Source organism: Prunus dulcis, chromosome 5, assembly GCF_902201215.1.
Source record: "Prunus dulcis chromosome 5, ALMONDv2, whole genome shotgun sequence".
NCBI lineage: Eukaryota > Viridiplantae > Streptophyta > Magnoliopsida > Rosales > Rosaceae > Prunus > Prunus dulcis.
In genome coordinates this window covers 64,980-87,372 of record NC_047654.1, presented here as the reverse complement: position 1 = coordinate 87,372, position 22,393 = coordinate 64,980, and the positions used below count along the sequence as shown (strand labels likewise).

At 37.8% G+C, this 22,393-nt stretch overlaps 3 protein-coding genes across 6 annotated transcripts; all 3 read left to right on the top strand.

The window, feature by feature from the left end:
* The first annotated feature begins 522 nt into the window (after positions 1 to 522).
* On the top strand, positions 523 to 2,741 carry LOC117627670. The gene is made up of 5 exons (XM_034359856.1): positions 523 to 774; positions 888 to 1,014; positions 1,129 to 1,341; positions 1,489 to 1,704; positions 1,962 to 2,741. Exons 2-5 carry the CDS (start codon positions 1,012 to 1,014, stop codon positions 2,277 to 2,279), a joined length of 750 nt encoding a protein of 249 aa, XP_034215747.1. The 5' UTR covers positions 523 to 774; positions 888 to 1,011; the 3' UTR covers positions 2,280 to 2,741.
* A 4,690-nt stretch (positions 2,742 to 7,431) lies between these two features.
* Positions 7,432 to 8,434, top strand: LOC117628053. Its single transcript, XM_034360414.1, has one exon. The coding sequence runs from the start codon at positions 7,623 to 7,625 to the stop codon at positions 8,283 to 8,285; it is 663 nt and encodes a 220-aa protein (XP_034216305.1). The 5' UTR covers positions 7,432 to 7,622; the 3' UTR covers positions 8,286 to 8,434.
* Positions 8,435 to 17,453: 9,019 nt separating this feature from the next.
* Positions 17,454 to 22,177, top strand: LOC117628398. Of its 4 annotated transcripts, none has more exons than XM_034360842.1 (12): positions 17,455 to 17,768; positions 17,888 to 17,940; positions 18,165 to 18,248; positions 18,343 to 18,403; positions 18,641 to 18,745; positions 19,022 to 19,297; positions 19,456 to 19,832; positions 20,038 to 20,137; positions 20,423 to 20,476; positions 20,571 to 20,657; positions 21,120 to 21,248; positions 21,372 to 22,177. In XM_034360842.1, exons 3-12 carry the CDS (start codon positions 18,178 to 18,180, stop codon positions 21,687 to 21,689), a joined length of 1,578 nt encoding a protein of 525 aa, XP_034216733.1. In that variant the 5' UTR covers positions 17,455 to 17,768; positions 17,888 to 17,940; positions 18,165 to 18,177; the 3' UTR covers positions 21,690 to 22,177. The 4 variants fall into 4 exon arrangements, with proteins under 4 accessions (XP_034216735.1, XP_034216733.1, XP_034216732.1 ...); XM_034360841.1 differs by having other exon boundaries at positions 18,121 to 18,248; XM_034360844.1 differs by lacking the exon at positions 20,571 to 20,657 and having other exon boundaries at positions 17,454 to 17,768; positions 18,121 to 18,248.
* Positions 22,178 to 22,393: the final 216 nt, after the last annotated feature.

Genomic DNA, 22,393 nt, shown 5'->3' with positions numbered 1-22,393 from the left:
ATTTCGAAAATAATTAATATTCAAGATTATCTATCAACAGTCACATTTAGTCGTTTGTATGTATGAGACTGGGTGCAGCCGTTCAATTCAATTATGTTAAGAAAAAGAAAATAAGAAGCCCTAATTGAAATTTGAGGCTTTAATTTGGGCTGATGGTTTGGTTTGACTAGCAAGGTTTGGACTCCGTACCCGGGCGGTGCACGATGCTACAAGCTTCCTTGGACTCTTGGCGGCGTTGAAATCAACATCCATGCATTATAAAAGAGGCCCCATTTGCCCACATCCAACGGTGGAGCATATAGACGCTGAGATCGGACGGGTAATAAAAGAGGAATATCATGTGAATGCTGCATTCGAGTAGTCGATAAATTCGTCTGTTACCAAATGGGGGCACGTTTCCTTTTCTCGTGTCCTGCTCCTCCTTTTAAGTTATAACTTTCCTTTTTTATCCTTTTGCCTTTTTTAAAATTAATTAGTAAAATATTTGGAGATATGCAGCTTTCTTTTAGTGACCGCCTTATAAATTTCTTAACAATTATCGTAGGCATCTGCCGCTGTGTTTCCCATTCTCCAGTGTTTTCCATCTTTTTTTATTAGGCCAATACAAATAATACCCTATTTATATATACAATATATATATATATAGTCTTTCTTTGTGTGCTGGAGCAGCAGTGTCCTCTTTTTACCCTAGTTGTTGAACACCTCCACTTTCCCACCCCTTTTGCTTACTGCCGATTCCACTACTTGCTACTTTCCTTGTTCAAGTTCTTGAAGGTCTGCTATTATCTTCATCTTCTCCACATATTCGTATCTTGGTCTTTCTGTAATTAATGTGTAATTATTTCAATTTTGTTTTTGTTTTGGCTTTCTTGAATCTGTGTTTTCAGATTTCAATCTCCATCTTGGAAAGGGTTTGATTTGTTTTGGTAGAAGCTGGATAGGCTGCAGGAGCCTCTGCTTCGTCATAATCAACAACAAGAAGAAGAAGAAGAGCAGAACAGAGACAGAGCCATGGTATGTATCATGTTATCTTTACTTACACACACTCGCATGGCATTGCTTAATTTGCTCTGCTTCAGTTAGATTATTAATTCATTCGTATTTGGGTTTGATTGTAAATGTAATCAGGTGAGTTCAATACCAATAGGGCGATTTGGGAACGAACTGGACGCGATGAGCCCGACGTGGTTAAAGCCAATGCTGACTGCAAACTACTTCAGGCAATGTGAAATTCACGGGAGGGCCAATAAGAGCGAATGCAACATGTTCTGCTTGGATTGCATGGAAGATGCTATGTGCCCTTACTGTTTAATTCATCACAAGGATCACCGCGTTGTTCAGGTTGGTTTCCTTTGATTGATTTCCACCAATTTAACATGAGCTAGCTGCAGATTGTAAACCAATTTCTTATCTTTTTTGTTGGTTGATTTTGTTTAGAATGTATCAAAAGATTTATTGCGTGGTGTGGGTCCTTGTTCTTGATTGTAGATAAGGCGGTCCTCATACCATGATGTGGTGAGAGTGAATGAGATTCAGAAGTTCTTGGATATATCGCACGTGCAGACGTACGTCATCAACAGCGCAAAGGTTGTGTTTTTGAATGAGAGGCCGCAGCCAAGGCCTGGAAAAGGGGTCACCAACACTTGTGAGATTTGCTGCAGAAGCCTCCCCGACTCCTTTAGGTTCTGCTCCTTGGGTTGCAAGGTAATTCATCGTCTGTAATTAATGTCACATTTGTTTTTATTCAAGAAATTGCCTTTACTTTTTATTGTTCGAGTTTCGCGTTATTTGCTTTCTAGTTTGTTGGTTGATTTAGGGGGTTAGAAATTACAAGTTTTTGTTTTCTGGGAATGGGGGGCGAGTTTGAATCCCCTGTTTTTCTGCCCTGTTTTCTCGTCTCCAATGTATTATATATAGACACACGTCATTGACATTGTATTGATTTGGTTTGTGAATTGTAGCTTAAAGGAATAAAGCGCGGTGACGGTGAGCTCACATTTACAGTGCTGAGGGCGAAGCACTACAGGGATGGTTTCTATGGCGGGTCAGAATCGGATGAATCAACAACTCCAAAGAAGATAGCAAGGACGGTGCACATGTTCAGCCGTCTGATGGATGGCAATGCAATGAAATACGAGGGCAGGACTCATGGAGAGGGTACTAGCTCAAGTTCTGGTGATGAGGAAGGCACTACCAATATGTCTCCGTCCACACCTCCCATTTACAACCACAACAATGCCAGAAGACGTAAGGGTATACCTCACCGCGCACCCTTTTGATCAGTTTCCCATTCCCACTAAGTTAAAAGTACATAAACATATAGATACATACATATATATGTACATATAGTAAATCATCGACATAAATTAGCTTTTAATATGTTAGTGGCTCAAATAGAAGGAACAAAGTAAGGATGAAGAAGTACATATGTAAATGTTTGAAAGCTACGGAATGATATGTTCGGAAAGCATCATGGATGGTCCCTTAATCCATCACTCTCTCTGTCTGGGATTCTGTTCTGTAAATGAATCAGAAACTCTAGGATACATATACTAGCTAGCTAGCTAGCTCCCCCTCTGGTTTTTGTACAGCAATATGACATATAGCTTGTGTTTCTTTCTGGTTGTTAGAAAATATAACAGTGATCAAGTTTGAGTGGGTTTATATGTACATGTGACTATGTAGAGAACATATTTTGTGCATATAAATGGTGTTTCTTATATACATGTTAAAAGAGAGAATGTTTGATTGTGTTGGTAGGCTTGTAAATTGCAAGTTCTGGTTCATTCCGTGTGCTCTGTGGCTGGCTTGTTTGTGTGTGGGAAGTTGCAGATGCATTTGGAGCCATACTTTCGGACAGAGTAGCGATTTGATTTGTTTGGACTAATATTACAGTGAGGACAAGATAAAAGTCGGGAGAGGGAGGCTCCAATATTATGTTAATTGAATGTTTCAGAATTAAGTTATTAGTTATTAGTGGGAGGGAGTGGCGGTGTCAGATGCATAGTTTACCAATTTAGGCTATGTCCTGCCTGCACTAGTGATTGATATGAGGCAAATATCAACTGCTAGATATTTCATTCTCTTTTTTGGGAAATTCATTATTATACCCAATATAGGAGCTCAAATTATAAAAGAACTCTACGTAAAATGAATTTTAAAAACACATTTAAAGTTCATTTACAACATAATAAAGAGGCTTTGAATTTTTTATAAATTATAAAACTGTCATCGATTTTTAAAAACAAGGTTAACTTCAAAATCTCATAAAAAATTTAAAATACTCGATAGGATATTAAAATAATTTAATAATTAAAATTCAATTCAATAAGGTTAGTTGTATTTTTTTAGATTTATTTATAAAAATTAAATGGTATAGGGTTTATTTATGTCATTAGTGCTAAAAATGGATAATACAACTAAATATCTCTTCTTGTCTTTAGCAAGAAAATGTTGGTTGAGATATTTAATTTTATATTACATTAATTGTGAAAGTCTAATGGTTAAAGAATATGGTGGGGATGATTTGGGGCCAAAGTGTAGTAACAATCTTATTTTAAGAGAAGAACTTACATATAACATGTAACGGGATGCTAAATGAAGCTGTCTTGGTGAGATGGGTTTGATGAGATGATGTGATGCTGAGCATTGTGTTTAGAAATTAATACATAAATGAATGATGTTGTGTTAATTGATTAAGATGCCTCGTCTCTTCCCCAGTCCTCAACACAAGATAGATGGGGTTGACTGAGCTAATTAGTGATTTTGAAATTAGGGTTTAATTAATGCTAATAGGGATGGAATGGTACTTGGACACTTCACGTAAATGAGTGAAGACAAGATAGGTAGCTTTGGGGCTACGCAGTTGGCTTATGAATGTTGGATGAGAGACACAGGGAGGGAGAGGGATCTACGTAGACAAAAAAAGATTCTTAAAAGAAAATTAATATTCATCAATTGTGTTTTATGGTTGAAATTAATAATAAATATTGCAATCGATGACAAATTGAAAATGATGGAGTTTGGACATTTGGAGTCTCTATGAAATGGAGGTTGCTATCACCGAAAAGAAAAAAAAGAAGAAGAAAAGAAAAGCTTGGTAGACACGTAAACCCCACACACAAAGACAAGGGCAAGCATTGGTAATTTTGTGGGTCTTGTCCAGATGAAGATTCTCCCAGTCTCTCTCTCTCTCTCTCTGTGATTGAATATAAAAAATCATAGAATGAAGAATAATAATATAACAAGTGAGCAGACAGAAACAAGTGGATGAATGAGAGCCGTGAAGAATCTGGAAGTGAAAGAAGGCTGCTGTTGGTTGTGTGGTGGTGTGTTGTGTTGTGCCTTCCATCCTCTCTCATCCATTCGTTTATTTATTAATGGGATGGGTGGGGCTGGGCCTATTCATCTCTTATCAATAAATTTTAATCAATTAATTAAGTATTTGTTCGATTTTTAGTTGTAGAAAAACAAAAAGAAACAGAAACAGAAACAGATATGAATGAATGATACTGCTTGTCTCCTTCTATTCTATGTATGTAAGTGAAGAGATATTCTTTCTTCCTGTAAATTACAATTTCAAATATATATAATTAATTTATTAAAAATATAAAAAGAAAAATTTATATATATATATATATATATAAAAGCTCTTTCTATCTATCTATAGCTCAAATCAAAATGTAATAAATAATAAAAAATGAGAAGGAGATTGGGATTGGGATTGGGATTGGGATGAGGTTGGTCTGCTCTGAGCCTCCGTCTGTGTTCTTCCCTGTTACGTTATTACGAGAGAGAGTGAGTCAGGACTGAGGGTGCCAAATGGCTGCCACGTTACATGACTAGTGTTGTTGGGTAGACACGTCGCTTTCCTTTCTATAATTCTGGAAGGAAACGGGACCCACTTTTATCCTCTTGTTGTTTTACGAGGGAGTCTTACGAGAACCAACGATGTGTGTTGTGTTAATGTGTTGTGTGTAAGGAAGGATTGTTACTCACTCCAATGCTGGATGTTTCTTAATTTGTTCCACTGAGTCAAAGAGAGATATTGGCAGTGAGTGGTTGATTAATGATACATTGGCAGTGTTAGCTAGTGCCTAGTTGGGTGCGTCCCACTGTGGATAATGGGGGGCTTTCTTTACTTTACCATATAAACTTTTCATTCATTATCTGCACCCAAATACCATCTCATGCTCTCCTCTTCATATGAACATGAATAAAATTCAAGTAGATAACGGAATCTAGCTCATTAAAAAATACTTTATCCGGATTGTATGTGAGAGAAATCACGGTCATATTGATTTGATTGGGAGGAAGAAGGCAGTCTGTGATGGTGTCTACCTGCATTTGGCATGAGATAGGTCCGCGGTCCACCTCTTTCTGTGACCTTTCGGTAACCTACATATCTATGTATTTATGTAGTGATGACTCCCTTCACTTTTTCTTTGGGTCGGTCGGAGAGAGAGGCCTGCGAGGGGCAAATAGGCTTTTAGTCATTAGTCCATTAGTGCTATTTGGACTTTGGCCTTTTTCTGATAATATAATTGAGATTCTTCATCAAAAGCAATCATAACCTTGTTTGAATCATGAGCCTCCCTGCCAGCGGTGCTTCTGTTAAGTACGTACAAAACAGCTCCAAATACATATATACTAGTAATATACTGACCTACAGCAACCATCAGAAACTCAACAATATAGCCTTCTTCTACCTCTCTCTTAATGGGGCTAAGTTCGATTTCTAATGCTTAATTTGCCAACTAAACTGATCTTGTCCGTTCCTAAACTCTTTTCTTTTTTGTTGTTGTTAAAATCCAATTCAGTGTGCGAATATTGTCAAAATTGAGTTGAATTGGATTGGATGTCGTTTTTGACAGATTGATTTGAATCCGGTACAGCCCTAATTGCTGATTTGATTAGTGCAAAATATTCCATTTTAAACGCTAGAGAAATGCCGGGACAGGCTAGGGACATGAACCACCGAAATTACAATTACAATATTAATGATCGATGAATTGTGAAAGGATGCAATGAAACAAAACTTCGAAAGAAAAAAACCAAGGTCTTAATATGAGAGAGAGAGAGAGAGAGAGAGTTCAAAATAATTTAATATTCAGAAGATGTTATTGGTCAAATAATTAAGATTTACCGTGACTGGTCCTAATCAACTAAGATTTGAAACGTGCACATATCTCATCATTGTGTATATGGTCGACATGTATTAAGGTTTTCTAACGTAAAAATATCTAAAAAGATTAAATTGCTTTCTCTACACTATTACTGACTTATACGAATGTATAAATCATATCATAATTCTCTTTTGGATTATAAAAATAAAAGTATAAATCATAATTCTCAGTTTTTGCAAATATATATTATGTTATTGTGATTAGATCCAAAAAGGGAAAGGGCAAAAAAAATATGCACTTAAACACAAAAAAAAAAAAAAAAGAAAAAAAAAAAAAAGGTAACGTAATTGTGTTGGGATGCTGGCTAATACTGATTCAGGGAGTTTTAAGCTTAATATTGATGGAGATTTTCATCCGGAGTCTGGTTGATGTTGGTGTTGTTATTCGTAATGACAAAGGGAAAGTTATGATAATTGCAGCGAATAATGTAATGGTACCCCCTTGATTTCAATCAATGATTAAAGGAACTCTAGTTTTCCAATATGGACACTAATTTTAACTCAAACATGTTTGAAATGCCTTGCAAAGCCAACAAATACCACCTAGAAGACGCATTTGCACCTAAAAGGTACATCAATGTGGGTTAAAATTAACAAAAAAACTGAAATGGACTAAAGTGACAGTGTATGTTATCTTTACCTTAGGCTAACGTGAGTCGGATGGTGTGAACAAAAGATAATTCACAAAACAAATTTAGAGGATAATGTGACTCGGATGTTACTTTTAGGCAACTGTTCAAACCTAACTCTTACTTTTATTTTGTTGAAAAAGAAGGTTCTGAGTCCAATCCCTGTGTAGATGTTAATTTTCTGTTGATCTCTGTTTGTAGATTTTTCGGTCAACTAGTGTTGTTGGTCAATGGTCAACTAGTTTCTGTTTGTAGGAGAGGAGGTGTTAGCTCTTTTTGAGTTTGAGCTGGGATTTGTTCCCTTGTTGTGCATCGGGTTGTCTCTTGGTTCCCTGGGACTACTTGTTGGGCATTTTTCTTTTTATCGCGTTTCATTTGTTTTATTTATATATATATATTTCTTGCATGGCAAGCAGATATAGAGCGCGCAGCACAAGTTTTACTACGCGTTTAGACGTCATCGCTTAGGAGGACGCCTGCATTAAGAGCAAGGGGAAAAGAGAGTCAAGCCTGCCTGCCCTTTGTATTGGAAAAGTTGTCGTTATTGCCTGCTATTGAGTCTCCTGACGACCTCGCTTACGCATTCACATTCCCTTTCAGCACTGCCCATACAATTTCCTTTCCTTTTTCTGTTACTTTCCCTTTTCCTTTCCCTTATTAATATTAACCCACACACCCCTCTCTCCCTTCAAATTTCAAACCCCTCTCTCTCCTCTCTCTCTCAAACAAACAAAACCTTCTTCATCTCCTCACTCATCACCCCTAGCTATCTGCTTGATTGCTTCTCAGAGTAATATTACTGGAAAATAATGGGTGGATGCTTGTCGTCAGTGATCAGGAGTAGTCATAATGAAGAGCTTCTGCTCAATTCGCCAACCGCCAAAGTTATCTCCATCAATGGAAGTCTCCGCGCATACCCAGTTCCCGTGATTGTCTCCCAAGTCCTCGAGGCTGGCCAAACGGCATCCTCTTCGTCTTCGTCGTCGTTTTTATGCAATTCAGACCGTTTGTATTACGACAACTACATCCCGGTTTTGGATTCGGAAGATGAACTTGAGGCCGATCAGATCTACTTCATACTCCCGAGATCGAAGCTCGAACACCGCCTCAGCGCCACCGATATGGCGGCCTTGGCTGTGAGAGCCAGCCTCGCCTTCCAAAATGCCTCTTCCTCTTCTTCTAGTTACAAGACCAAGGAGAAGAAAAAGGACCTTCATCCTCGCCGTAATTACAAGAAGGCCCGCGTTTCTCCCGTTCTGATTAATTATGCAAACTCCGACATGGACAGAGATGACTTCAATGAAATTACCATCGGAGACTCGGCCTACAAAGGGCAGATGAGCCAGAAGCAGCAGATTTCGAGATCTAAGTCGGTTAAGAAATTGCAGAGATACACATCCAAAAGGGCCAAGATGGCCGTCCGATCTTTCAGACTCAGATTGACGACCATAGACGAAGGCTCTGTCCTCTGAATCTCTGAGTTGCAACCCCAACAAACAATTATATTCCGGCTCACGACGTGTTTTTATGTCATGTTGTTGTGCACAAACACAATCATACAAATTTACAGAATTACGTTTTATTTATTATATAAATTTACTACGCTACTCCTTTCATTTTCCTTTTTCTTTGTTTCTTGTATTTTAAATTTATAATTAAGAAAAGGACACATGCACATATAAATACTACGCGGATATTTTCGGTCTTGGCTTTCTTCAGTTTTTAATTGAATGCCCTTTATTCTCATTCTGAGTTTGCTCTCTGTAATCTAATAACTGTTTGGAAAGGAAAGGCAGTATCCCGGTTTTGAGAGGTGAAGCGTGTAGAAGCAAAGAAAAATCAAGATATTTGGCAGAAATTTCCTGTAAAGTCTACAGAAGGGAACACATTCCTAAATTGACAGCAATAAGTTCACATCTTAATTGCGTCTCTTTTCTCCAACTTCATAAAATCCCGTTTGAACTAACTTTCAGTTGCCTGTGTAGTTGTAGAATGTAGACCAACAACCTAAACGGTTACACCCCAAAAATGATATCACCAATTTGAAAAATGATGAACGTGTCTGCATGTTCACACCACATTGGACCCTTCTTCTTGTGTACGGTACGTACAGTACGTTCACTTGCTGATGAATCATAGCTTCAAAGAATCGTGCTCAATTTTCTTTCTTTTTTCTTTTTTCTAAAGTATGGAATGGCGCCGGAGCTAGGATTTCACATTAGAGGGGCTCCTTATAAAACTTGTCTTCTCTTCATAATTATCATGAATTTCATATTTTAAATTGGTTAAATACTAATTTCATCATCTACACTAAAGACTTAAAAATTATTTATTTATTTTCCAACAGAGAAAAGAAATGGAAAAGAAAAAAAGAAGAGAGAGTTTATAAAGCGCAATATTAAGACAACCAACTCATACATTAAAAAAAAAATGAGAAAAATAAAAAATTCACAAAGTTTTAGTTCAAATATCATAAACTAACCTAGAAGATTTAAGGGAGATGAGTAGAAGGGAGATCAAGAAATTTTATGGTTTATTTGTATAAAAAAAAGAACCTAATATATTATTTTATTTTAGGGTAAATATCATAAAACTAATATAATATATTATAATATAATATATCATCATATATAATATAGAAATAAAATAGGTAAAAATGGAGTGGGGGCCTGGGGTGACAGGACCTGACCCAAATTTCACTTTGGAATCCGGTCGAACCTTATACATGTCTAACACCTAGCAGGTGTTGGGCACAAATGACCAAACTACCCTTCTTGCCTTAATCCAAAGACTGCTTTAGGGTCTAACTTCTACTGGAAAACTAACAGAGTCTCCCCTGAAAAAGGCTCAAAAACCAGAATTCTACCTGCACAACAAACTCAATTATTCCCAAGTGTTCAACACATTATTCAACTTTACAAAACTAAATATAACAAGCAAAACATAAACTTGCGGTTGCACTAGGTTGCTTACGTACCCTTATTGAGGGATCAAGCCACACATAATTCTTTTTACCATGAATCACAATTAAGATAGTACAAAATATTTAAAATGGAACTAACGATGAAATTCTAGAATCATTCTTTATCTTGATCTCCACAAGCTATATAATTGAATATCATGCCATTAAATCATGTACCTAACTGTTCAATTAGTTTATCATTGTACATCCAAATACTTGCATAACCAAACTTTTTACCTGAAAGTCATATCTGCAATCATCTGCATAGTTCATATATCATGTAATCACCCACCAAGGGGTATATGGGAACACCATCAAATCCAAAGGCAAGAAGGGAAGGGTAAACTAGCTAACCACCTGTGTAGATAAGTCAGGCATGTGGCTATGGATCCTGGCCAACCCTGCGCAGATAATATGAGTAAGGTGGTGAATAATATCCTATTAACTATATCATACGTTGGTACTGCACTAATCTCCGCACAGATGTACCTTAAACATAATCCGTCAATTCCAATAATATATCGTCAATTCCAAGTACCACACATGTGGCCACGTGTGTGATACATCCTCGCAGAACTCGGGGGGACACAAGGTCAACCAGAGACGCAATCTTCACAAAACTCAGGGGACACAAAGTCAACCTGAGACATATTCCTGGTAGAACTCAGAGGACACATGGTCAGCGTGAGACGCATTCTTTGCAGAACTCAGGGAGATATACTCCACCTGAGAAAGCAAATCTTCATAGGACCTAGGGAGATGTACTTAACCTGAGAACACAAATCCTTGCACCACACGGTTCGGGAGTCCCTGATACTCGTGGGGCAATGTCATACGCGCGTAGACAAAACTGAAGGCAACCATATGTCTGAAGATAATCCGAGGGCAGCCATATGTCCAAAGACATTCCGAGGGCAACTGTTTGTCCAAAGACATTAATATTTCCGAAGGCATCCAGGATGTCTGAAGACATCACTATTTCCGAAGGCAACAATATTTCTAAAGGCAATTAAGATGTCCGTAAACATCAATATTTTCGAAGGCAACCAAGATGTCCTTAGACATCAATATTTCCAAAGACAACCATATCTCCGAAGGCAACACAATCCAATTATTAATCTATTTAACACATATATATCATGCTTGGAAGGTAAAAGCCATATAACAATAATTCACAAATATTTAATAAAACTCTCAGAGCAAAAATATCAACTTAAAATCAAACAACCAAGCCCCAAGCACCTCAAACCAGAATTGAAACTGGTAATACTTAACCGATTCAATTTGGTCAGGTTTTAGTAAATTTTTTTAAAACCAACTAGCTAGGTTTGAATCGAATTTCAATTTTGAACCGAATAATAATTACTATTTTTATACAAATTCCAACTAAATTTTATTTTTTGGGCTTGAAAATTAACAAATTATCCAATTTCATACAAAGATAGACATTGGGCCTAGAAAAGAGAGATGTTTAGAAGTTGGGCTTGGGGAATATTAGTGATGAGATTAAAAATGTGGAATTGGATTTAAATAATTTTGTAAAAATAATAAAATAATACACAATCGGTATGGCTTTTTCACTACAAGAATAGAAATTAGAACGGGACCCAATCGATCTAGTTTGGTTTTTGGTATACTCGGTCTAGTTTTTGGTCAAGTCGGGTTTTTCTGATTTTTTTCGGCCCAATTCAGCTTAGTTTTCTGGTTTGAATGCCCACCCCCAGGTGGAAGACCTCTAAGGCCAAAATTATGAAATTGTAGCTAGCCCACCCGTTGAAAAATTCATGGTGGAAGACCTCTGAGGCCATCTCCAGTCATAGAGCTAAATGTATGCCATAATTTTAGCCCTAAAAAATATTAATTTTTAAAGAAAAGTGTAGGGCTAAATTTTTCCATCTCAACTCATGCATGGCTATATTTTAGGGCCCTCCATATTTTATTATTTTGAGAAAAACTATAGTACAACACTAATACATTCCACAACTATGTATTGTTTAATTTAATTAAACTACTATTTAGAGACAATATTCTAGATATAACACGTGTACGTTGATAAGAGAATAAATTTGTAGGACATGTTTGAATGAAATGAGTGTGGAAAATATTTGACAAAAAAAATGAAGTGGAAAGTTGTGAATAACTAGAGAATGTGATAGAATTTGTAAGAAATGTGGAATGAAATGAGTGTGGAAATAATTGAAGAAATTTTGAGGTATTTTTATAATAATAAAAAAAGAATTTAAATACATTTAAAAAGTTAAAATGAAAAAGAAAATTAACGTCTAACTAACATCAGCACGCACAACCTTTAGATGTGCAATTGCACGAGATGTTCCATGCACATGCCCATGTGTGATTTTCTTCTTGGACAGCACATGCGCTGGGCTCACAAAAAAATTTGGCATGGGCTATAGCTAGGCTACGAGTGGCATGGGAGGAGAGCTAATGGGCTAAATGTGGCCCTCCAAATTTGGCCAAATATTTTTTTTATAGCCCATGATTGAAGATGGGTTTTACATATTTTAGGACTACATTTGGCCTATGCCCATGACTTGAGGTGGCCTACAATGTATGAAATTGTATAACTTTATGCATTTTTAAGTTAATATTGGGCCATATAGGTATTATATTTTTTTGGACAAACTACAGTAAACCCCCCAATGTCACACCCCGGACCGGCTCCGCCGTAGCGCGATATTGTCCGCTTTGGGCCTGGCTACATTCTCACCAGCCCGCACGGTTTTGTTTCTGGGAGCTCATGAAGCAACTTCCCAGGGTGGTCACCCATCCTGGGATTGCTCCAACCTCCAACTCGCTTAACTTCGGAGTTCCTACGAACCCGAAGCCAGTGAGCTCCCAAAAGGCCTCACCAAGGTCAGAGTGGCGCAGCGGACTACCCAAACTCTACCAAGCATGATATTGTCCTCTTTGGGCTGGGCCGACGCCCCCCCTCAAGGTTTTGTTCCTGGGCCTGGCTACGTTCTCACCAGCGCCCAGAAGGCCTCACGCTATGAGGATGCGAGGTGTGCCATATAAGGCACATCACCCCCTCTCCGTTTGGTCGATGTGGGATCTTACAATCCACCCCCCTTAAGGAGTCCGACGTCCTCGTCGGCACACTCGCACCACACGGCAGAGTGGCTCTGATACCAAATTGTCACACCCCGGACCGGCTCCACCGTAGCGCGATATTTTTCGCTTTGGGCCTGGCTACATTCTCACCAGCCCGCACGGTTTTGTTTCTGGGAGCTCACGAAGCAACTTCCCAGGGTGGTCACCCATCCTGGGATTGCTCCAGCCTCCAACTCGCTTAACTTTGGAGTTCTTACGAACCCAAAGCCAGTGAGCTCCCAAAAGGCCTCACCAAGGTCAGAGTGGCGCAGCGGACTGGACCCAACTCTACCAAGCATGATATTGTCCTCTTTGGGCTGGGCCGACGCCCCCCCTCAAGGTTTTGTTCCTGGGCCTGGCTACGTTCTCACCATCGCCCAGAAGGCCTCACCAAGGTCAGAGTGGCGCAGCGGACTGGACCCAACTCTACCAAGCATGATATTGTCCTCTTTGGGCTGGGCCGACGCCCCCCTCAAGGTTTTGTTCCTGGGCCTGGCTACGTTCTCACCAGCGCCCAGAAGGCCTCACGCTATGAGGATGCGAGGTGTGCCATATAAGGCACATCACCCCCTCTCCGTTTGGTCGATGTGGGATCTTACACCCAACCTATAGGGTCATTTATGAGTGCATACCCGATTTTAGGGACATTTACCAGTACATACTCAACATCGCGGAAAACCTACAATTTGCCCCCTCTGTTCGCGAGATCGTCAGAAAATCTGTTATCCGCCTACGTGGCATTTGTGGGACCCTTTTTTTTTTTAAAAAACTGACGTGGTCTCCACATAAGACATAAAATTAAGAAAATAAATGAAAAAACAATTTAAAAAATCTAAAAACCGAAAAAAAAAACCTCATATTCTCTCTCTCTCTCTCTCTCTCTCTCTCTCTCTCTCTGTGGCTTGATATGGGCCAACGTTTGGCCAACGTCTTTGTCAAAGTTGGAATTGAGTCTCTGCTCTTGTTCGTCCCCTTCGTCTGTAAGTTCTGGTACAGAGCGAGCCAGAACCTCGTGTGCTGGGAACGCCTTGTCTTCCCAGACAGCGAAGAAGAAGCTACAAACGATCCATGGAGCCTTGACGACTATGCCGCCAATCTTCCATGGACCTACGCCAATCGCATCGAAGGCCAGTCCTTCAATTACTTCACGAGGAGATTCGTGCGCGAGTTTGAAATCGACTACAGCCGTTTCCCAATCCGTAGCTTTATCAAAATGGTCATCAATCACAGCTGCAACAACGCTAAGTTTCTGAAAATCCCCGAGATTTGCAGCTACTATGTGAACGCCATTGAAAAAATACTGGAGCGAGATAGTCAGATTTGAGTTGGAGAGAGTCAGATCTAATGACGGTGGGGCGAAGCTGGGGGAAGGGTGGGTTGGAGGTCTCGCGTGTTCTTATTTCCCCTCAAACTCTCTTTCGGCCACCACTCTCTTGTTTCCGTCTCACACTCAGTCGTCTTTGCTCTCATCTGCCATTGAGGCTTTGCTGCAGAAGCTCTCTTTATTCAGTCTTAGACGGTGACTTTTTTCAAACTCTCTCTCTCTCTCTCTCTCTCTCTCTCTCTCTCTCTCTTTCTCTCTCTATTCATATGGGTGTGCTTCAATTTCTTCTCAATTTTAGCCAAACATATAGTTGATTGAATCTGGATATTTTTAGTGCATATCTTTGAATTGTGCTAGCAGTTCTTGTAGATTGAGACAAGTTTTATCGACCTTGGTAATGAATTTTATGTCTTGCAGATAAATCATGTCTTCCTCGCTTTTTGTTTAATTCAAATTTTTTTTTCCCCTCCAATTCGTCTTCATCATCTTAATTGGCAGTGATTTTTTTGGGCGGTAGCTGGATTGATGGGTTTTGGGAGATGGCTAGGCGGTTACGCGACGACGGGAGAGTGGTGTGGTACATGGGTTTGTTTGGACTGGAGGAGCGGGGTGGGGGAGGGAGAGAGGGTTGGCTAGGTTGGAGGAGAGAGATGAGAATTTATTATTATTATTTGGGAAATGCTAGCAACCTTCCCTCCAACTTTCTCCTTTGGACCTTCTTCATTTTTCTCATGACATGTGTCACTTTCCTTCATTTAAAACAATATAACTAATGCATCAAACAAGCTAACATTTGTTTTCCAAGTTTACCCTTATTAAATTTTTTCTCCTTTAATTTGTTCAAAAACAATTTTACAACTCTCTTACTATATGTAAAAAATTAAATAATAAAAAATGTCAGTTTAAAAAAAAGAAAATGTCTATTTTTTTAGAGATAAAACTTTTTTTTTTTTTTGAGGTCCTTTCCTATTGAAAGAGGCGATAACATATTAAACTCACACACACAACACGGATGCTAGGACTTGAACCTAAGACCTTGCCTGAAGGAGTAAATACTCTAAACCACTACACTAGCGGGTCCTTTGTACATCTATTTTGTTTTAAACACAAAAGAATGACCTAGAAAAAAACACTCAATAGAAAGATCACATTTTTATACCCAAAAAAAAAAGACTTTCTTTAAAAGGAAGTTCATTAATTGCATTTTTTTTTATACTACTAAATAGAGTTAAAGAGCATTTTCAGTGACAACTAAATATATATATATATATATATATATAAAACCCCAAATAATCAGATTCCATAGGAAGTTCATAGTTTTATTTATATTTATTTATATCCCTTGCTGCCTTTGGAGTCTGATTATTTGAAAAATAAAATTTCCTAAAATTCTGGCATACCAAATTTTCTTTTGAAACCAATGTCTCTCCTTACTCCCTTTGGAATCTTTCAGCCAACAAAAAATAGAACTAACGTTTTTTCTTATTTAATTTTTAAGTCTTATTTGAATGTCTCATTGCCTTTAGAGTCTTTAAAAAAAACGTTTTTTCTTAATTAATTTTTAACAAGGCGGTAAGAAGTTTGTATTAAAAAAAAGGATAAATTAAAGAAAATAGTAAAATTAATATATTTAATAAGGGTAAAATGGGAAAACTAATGATAGCTTGTTTGATGCATTAATTACATTGTTTTAAGTGTAAGGAAATGAACACATGTCATGAAAAAAATGGAAAAAGTCCAAAAGAGAAGGTTGGAGAGAATGTTGCTATCATTCCCATTATTATTCATTCTTTATGATTGTAATATGATTTAAAAGTTATTTTTAACATGTACATAATTTTTTATTTGTTTTTTGTCTACTTGGAAGTCCACGTCATCAAACAAAGGGGTCCTACTTTTGTCACGTCAGCATTTAACAGATTCATTAACAGTTTGGTTGACGGAGGGGGGCAAATTGTAGATTTTTCACGACGTTGAGTATGTACTCATAAATGTTCCCAAAATTGTAGAAAATCTCCCTGAGCTATAACCTACTTTGGAGCCCAATTGAACAAATACCTTGGTGCTAAAATGCACTACAACGCTTTTTGAGGTGAACACTTATATGCCTTTCTGTGCAAATTTTTGAACACCTCTACAAGTTATTCTCAAAGAAAAACAAAAGCAAACACAAATTCTTCAGCTTCATGCCCTTCAATGGCTTTCTGGATCCCTCCATCAAAATGCCAGTTAACGATTACTCTTCAGCAATAAATTGTTAAATTTGATGGAAGGAATTGAATTTTACCGGTGAACTAATGAAAAGGTTGTCGCGCGATTCATGAAAAGAATTGTTGATAGAAATTGTATTGAGGTGGCCATAATTGGAAATGTCTTAATCTAAAGTTCCGTTTGATTCGCAGATTGAATTTCCAGTACAATTTTGCCTTAACTCCGCGAAAGAATTGATGCTATCAAAAAGGTCCACGTGCATTTAATGTTGATATGAGAAACAGCTGTAATGCTTCGTGTACTTTGCTTACCAAAGAAAACACTAGATGGACTTTGTTGCTAGGTACCTAGCTTTATTATTATTAGAAAAGACAGTCCAATGCAAAGACATTATTATTAGAATTTAAAAAGTTAGGCCGTTAATAATAATAATAATAATAATAATAATAATAATAATAATAATAGTAGTGTGATTTAACATTGGGTGGTAGTGGTAGATGAGATTATGATTATATTATAAGCAGTTGAGTTGTTAATTATCATATACTAATGTTTTATTTGTTAGTATAGCATAAGTAGGTGGTTCACTGGAATGAATATTGTTTAGTTTGTTTGGTATGTGATGTGATGATGCAATGCAACAGCAGAAGCAAATGGTCAGGGGGTCTTTGGGGTCTGGGGTTCTGGCGGGGGAGGGGACGGTGGAGTTGGCGGAACCAGAACACCTACTCCTCTTCAGCGCCAGTGTCCTAATCATAACTGTTTTCGTTGTTTGCCAGCACTCTCCTCTTCCGCCACCTAATTAGCAATTATAATTGTGTCTTTGTGTCTTGAAAAACTCGTCTGAACATGACATGTGGTTATTGACTGGAGCAAAACAAGTGATATCTTTCTCCAGTGTGTCGGTAATTCTTTTTCTTTTATATTTATTTATAAATAATAATCATATCTCTGAAGAGATAGTAAATAAATAAATAAATAAATAAATAATCGTTGCTGCTCATGATTCATTATTATTATTCATATGTCACCAAGAAAAGGAATCATGATGATATTCAATGTTCATCATTATTGTTGTTTTGTATTGCCCTGTTCAACCCGTCTCCGTGGGTTGTCGTCCCCGCCGGTCCCACAATCTCATTCATTCTTTACTAATTTAATTCTCTTCCCTTCCCTTCCCTTCCCTTCCCCTTATGCTCATAGATCCCACTCCCCGCCATATCTTCTGGTGTGGTGGATCATCTAATTTTTTATTTTTTATTTAGTCCGTGGAGTGGAAGGTTTTGTTGTCTACTTGTTTATCTTTAGGCTACTCAATCTCGTGCAATGTCAGCTTGTTGACTACTTGTTCGTTTCTTCTTCATCTTCGTCTTCTTCATTTTTCTTCTATAAGATACAAAGAAAAATAAATGATGATGATATACGCAAGAGCCCAAGTTTAATTATATATATTTCTGGAAATACAGGTCCTTTCTTACTTGGGTTTCAAGTGTCCAGCACCACTTCACCAGGAGAACAGGTAATTTTATTAATTGATTAATGCTGCTCCACTTTCCAATTCATTGTCCAATTTGTAATCTCATTCTCCAATTTTGCCCTCTCTTTCTTCTAAATTTGTTGCCTTTTTTTAATGCTAACTAGTCTCTCTCTCTCTCTCTCTCTCTCTCTCTCTCTCTCTCTCTCTCTCTCTCTCTCTCAGATTGTTACTCAGAAAGACTTGTTTCTTTTCATACTCTCTAACAGACGGAGACAGAAGATGCTGGCTGTGAATTGCAGCTCTTCCTCTTCCACTTGTCCTCCTCCTCCACCATTGGGCTCCCATTTAAGGTAAAACAAAATTACAGGATTTTACAGGTTTGATTGAGTCTTTTCTGTTCTGGAATTAATTAATTAATGTTGTTTTGGTTTGGTGAAATTGCAGCGGACCTGACAATGGGGTTCTAGTTAACATGTCACCTACACTTTTCTCCTACTTCAACCCTGTAAGTAGCGCTATTTCCCTTGCAGTTTAGGTGATTCATCTGATGCTTGTGATTCTTATTTATTGAATTCAATTGATTCAGCACACCATGTTTAGGATATGAAAGGCTTGAAAATAGGCTATATCACTAAAGAATGACCATAACAAAAAATAAACGGGGAAAAGAAAGAGTAGGCATTCATGGTTGATATTGGCCTCTAGAGCAATACTGAAACATTCTATGTATCTTTTGACACAGATTGTACAGTTGGATAGGACCTTATCTAACAAGGATTCCCTTTGTTGTGACTCCGAGGAGGCACTGGGTTGTACTATCATCAACTCTTTTGCTTCCACACCAAAGGTTTGTTTGTTTGTTTGTTTGTTTTTTTTTTTTTTTCCGTACGCATCTCTGTTGGCTGTAGTGAATTTCAGCAGAGCAGTTTACTAGTTTCTCTCTGCAGTGATTTTTTACTCCAACTACCATTCCCAAGTCATTCCTGACACCTTTTAGTTTTCCTATTGTTTCAAATATAATGCATTCATATTCTAACAAATGTTGTTAGTTTGCTTTAATTTTTACATTCGGCAATAGTTTGTTTGTTTTGATTTGTATTTTGGCTTTTCGGCTCTGAAACAGTCTTCCACGGAGCTGAAGGAGGAGATTGCCACGCTTGAGCTTGAAATTATGCATTTAGAACGTCATCTTCTTTCACTATATAGAACCACTTTTCAAGGATGTGCCTTGCCGAGTACCCCAGAAAGCCATTTACAATTTAAGACGGGACACTCCAAATTGGAGCTGCAAGTGCACAGAGGTGGATTGGTCCATCATGATCAAACTTCCCCTGCACATCGCCGGGTCAGCTCAGATAATTGGAATAGTGCCACCAGCATAAAAGCCCCATCTAACTGGGTAAATTGCCTGCTAATCTAGATTAGATTTAGATATTAATTTGTTCATACACATTTAAATTTCTTTTTTGAGGGGCTAAAGGGGAGTTTACATTATTGTGCCTATTTATTTTCTCCCTAGCTATCATTTGTTTATAATTAAAATTTATGCATTTGCAGGACCGGAAAATTAATTCTCGTCATCGCAGCCTAGCTGATCATCTTGGTGAGACTCGCAATGATAGTACCCTTAATACTCCAGATAGACTTTCTGAAGATATCATAAGATGCATCTCTTCTATATACTGCAAACTTGCCAATCCCCAAACCCACACATGCCCGTCAGCGTCGCCTGCTTCCTCCTTGTCCTCCTCAAGTATATTTTCTTCTAAGAATCCTTGTGATAGTTGGAGTCCACATTGCAATGAGGATGCTACAATGCATCATCAAGGGTTGAAAGAAAACAGTGGACCCTATGCCACAATGATAGAAGTGTTGAAGATATGTTTAGACGATGACAGCTTCAATTATGCTGCTATGATGCTGCAAAATTTCAGGTTGTGCACATGTACCTCAACATGAAATTTATATATATTTTTCCTTATGGTAAAACTAGGTTGGTATAACCTTAAAATTTTTGTTGGTTTGATCATTAGAAAATAAGAAAAAAGAAAAGGGGAAAAATATATTTTGTGGTTGTGATTTCAAAACTTCTTTATATTTGTGATTCTTTCAAATGTGACAAGCTTCAATGCTTTATAGGTCATTGGTGAGAAGTCTAGAGAAGGTTGATGTCCTAAAGATGAAGCGTGAGGAGAAGCTTGTGTTCTGGATTAACATTCACAATGCCTTGGTGATGCATGTATGGCTCCAGATGTTCAAACTATATACCTTTTTTTTTTTTTTTTTTTTTTCTTTCCATTATATATTTCTCTGTACAATAAAACTTTGGTTCATAACTTCATATTGAAAACTTTTACACTGAAGTTGACTTGTTCTATAGGCATATGGTTATTTGAAATGTCAAGAAAGTCATGGTATTTGCTTAACTATTCAAAGAATATTACATAATGATAAAAACTGCAAGAAGATATTCTTCATAGGTGTAAATGCATGTCTGGTGAGGCTTATGACATTTCTTTTGCAGGCATACCTGGCATATGGAACTCACAGCCGTGTGAAAAGTACTTCAATTTTAAAGGTAAAAGTCCCATCCTATAGCATACTGTGATTAAAATGATATATGGGGCTCACCAGTAAACACACTTGTTGTGTCCTTTAAATCCCATTTTCAGGCAGCATACAATATAGGTGGACATTGCATAAATGCGTATATCATACAGAGCTCCATATTAGGAATTCGAGCACACCACTCAGCACCGGTATGCACTGTTCTCTGAAACCCTACTTACCTCATACGGTCTGCATGCTTTATGAATCTTAACACATCCCGTAAGCCAATCATGAGATTTTATGACTGCTAGTTGAGTAGTACTGAAAAAGTTTTGGTGATTCTATGCTCTTGAAAATATCAGGCCTCTGAGCTAGAATTAGTGTGCTCTTCTGCAACACCATTGTGAACAAAGGGCCAAGAAACTCTAAAATTACGTGCCTATTAATATCCTTACTGAGTGTTTGAGCATCGTCATTTTGGACGTGCCTTTTGGTATCCTTATGGATAACTGAATAGCATGCCATTATCCTCAAGGAGCTTTCAATTATAATATGTCGAGTAACCATCATTTGAAGCTAATTGGATGCCTATCCAGCAATTCACAATTTCATTGGCCATGCTGGGAACAATTTCACTTTATAATGCCTTTCTTCATCCTATGTAAATGCAGTGGCTACAAACGTTGTTCCATTCCGGAAGGAAGTTGAAGACAGGGAGCATTAGACATGCATACTCGTTAGAATACCCTGAGCCACTAGTCCATTTTGCTCTATGTTCAGGGGCGTACTCTGACCCGGCGGTATCAGTTTTCTCCTGTTGAAACTATTTTTCAGTGACATTTGTATATAAAAAAATAGTTGTGGCTTTTTCTATGCATCTATTTCTAGCTTTGTCTGAAGTTGTGCCGCTTTACTGGATGCAGGTTCGAGCATACAGAGCAAAGAGCATATTTCAGGACCTGAAACTTGCTAAAAAAGAATTCATTCAAGCTAATGTCTATATGTACAAGGAGACAAAGCTTTTCCTCCCAAAAATTCTTTACTACTTTGCAAAAGACATGTCACTGGGTATGCTAGGGCTCTTGGAGGAAATAAATGATTGTCTCTCAGACATTCAAAAGAAAGCTATCAGAAGCTGCATGGCAGGAAAGCTTGACAAGTACATACAATGGCTACCTCAAAGTTCAACCTTTCGGTATGTAATCCATGAGGAATTAGCCAACGTAAAATTAACTTTCTAATTCTTCAGTGTGAAAGAGAGGAGCAAGGAAGTGTTTGTTTCTGATAGGAGCCACAAATAAAGGGCAAATGTTAATCTGTACAGAGTTGGATTGAGGAAATTAAGTACAGAATATTCTTCACCATCCACTTAAATTGAATCACTTTGTTCTAAATAAAGTGTTCTAAGAATGCTTTGTGGTTATGGATAGCCTTTTGGATTTTGGGCAGAATCATGCAGCAAAAACCAATAGCCGACCATTTCCAAGGACCGAAAGAACCTCTCCATCCTTCCAGAGATTGTTGTGGACTGGAGAGGAGAGGGTTGTGGTTGCTGCTGTTGACTGGCGTTTGCTGGCGAATCATGGTTGAAAATAGTTTTTCAGACTCGTCTATGGACAAAGTTTTTTTTTTTTTCTTTTTCTTTTTCTGTGGGTCCTTTTTTGATCTGGTACAAAGTAAACTTATAAAAGTGTTGTAGCTCAAGTAGTTAAAAGCATTTATTTATTTACCCGAGGTCCTAGGTTTGATTCCCCGTCCCCAATATCGTTTGTATTAAAAAAGAAAAAAAAAGGATCATGCTAAGGAGACGACATTATCAGACAACCTTGTAAACCAACTCTCTAATAAAGATAGAACCTACCAATACAATGGGTCTCACCTCTATTATAAATGCGGTATCCCTAGAATTTTCCAAAAAACTAAAAAGTTATACGATTATAATTGT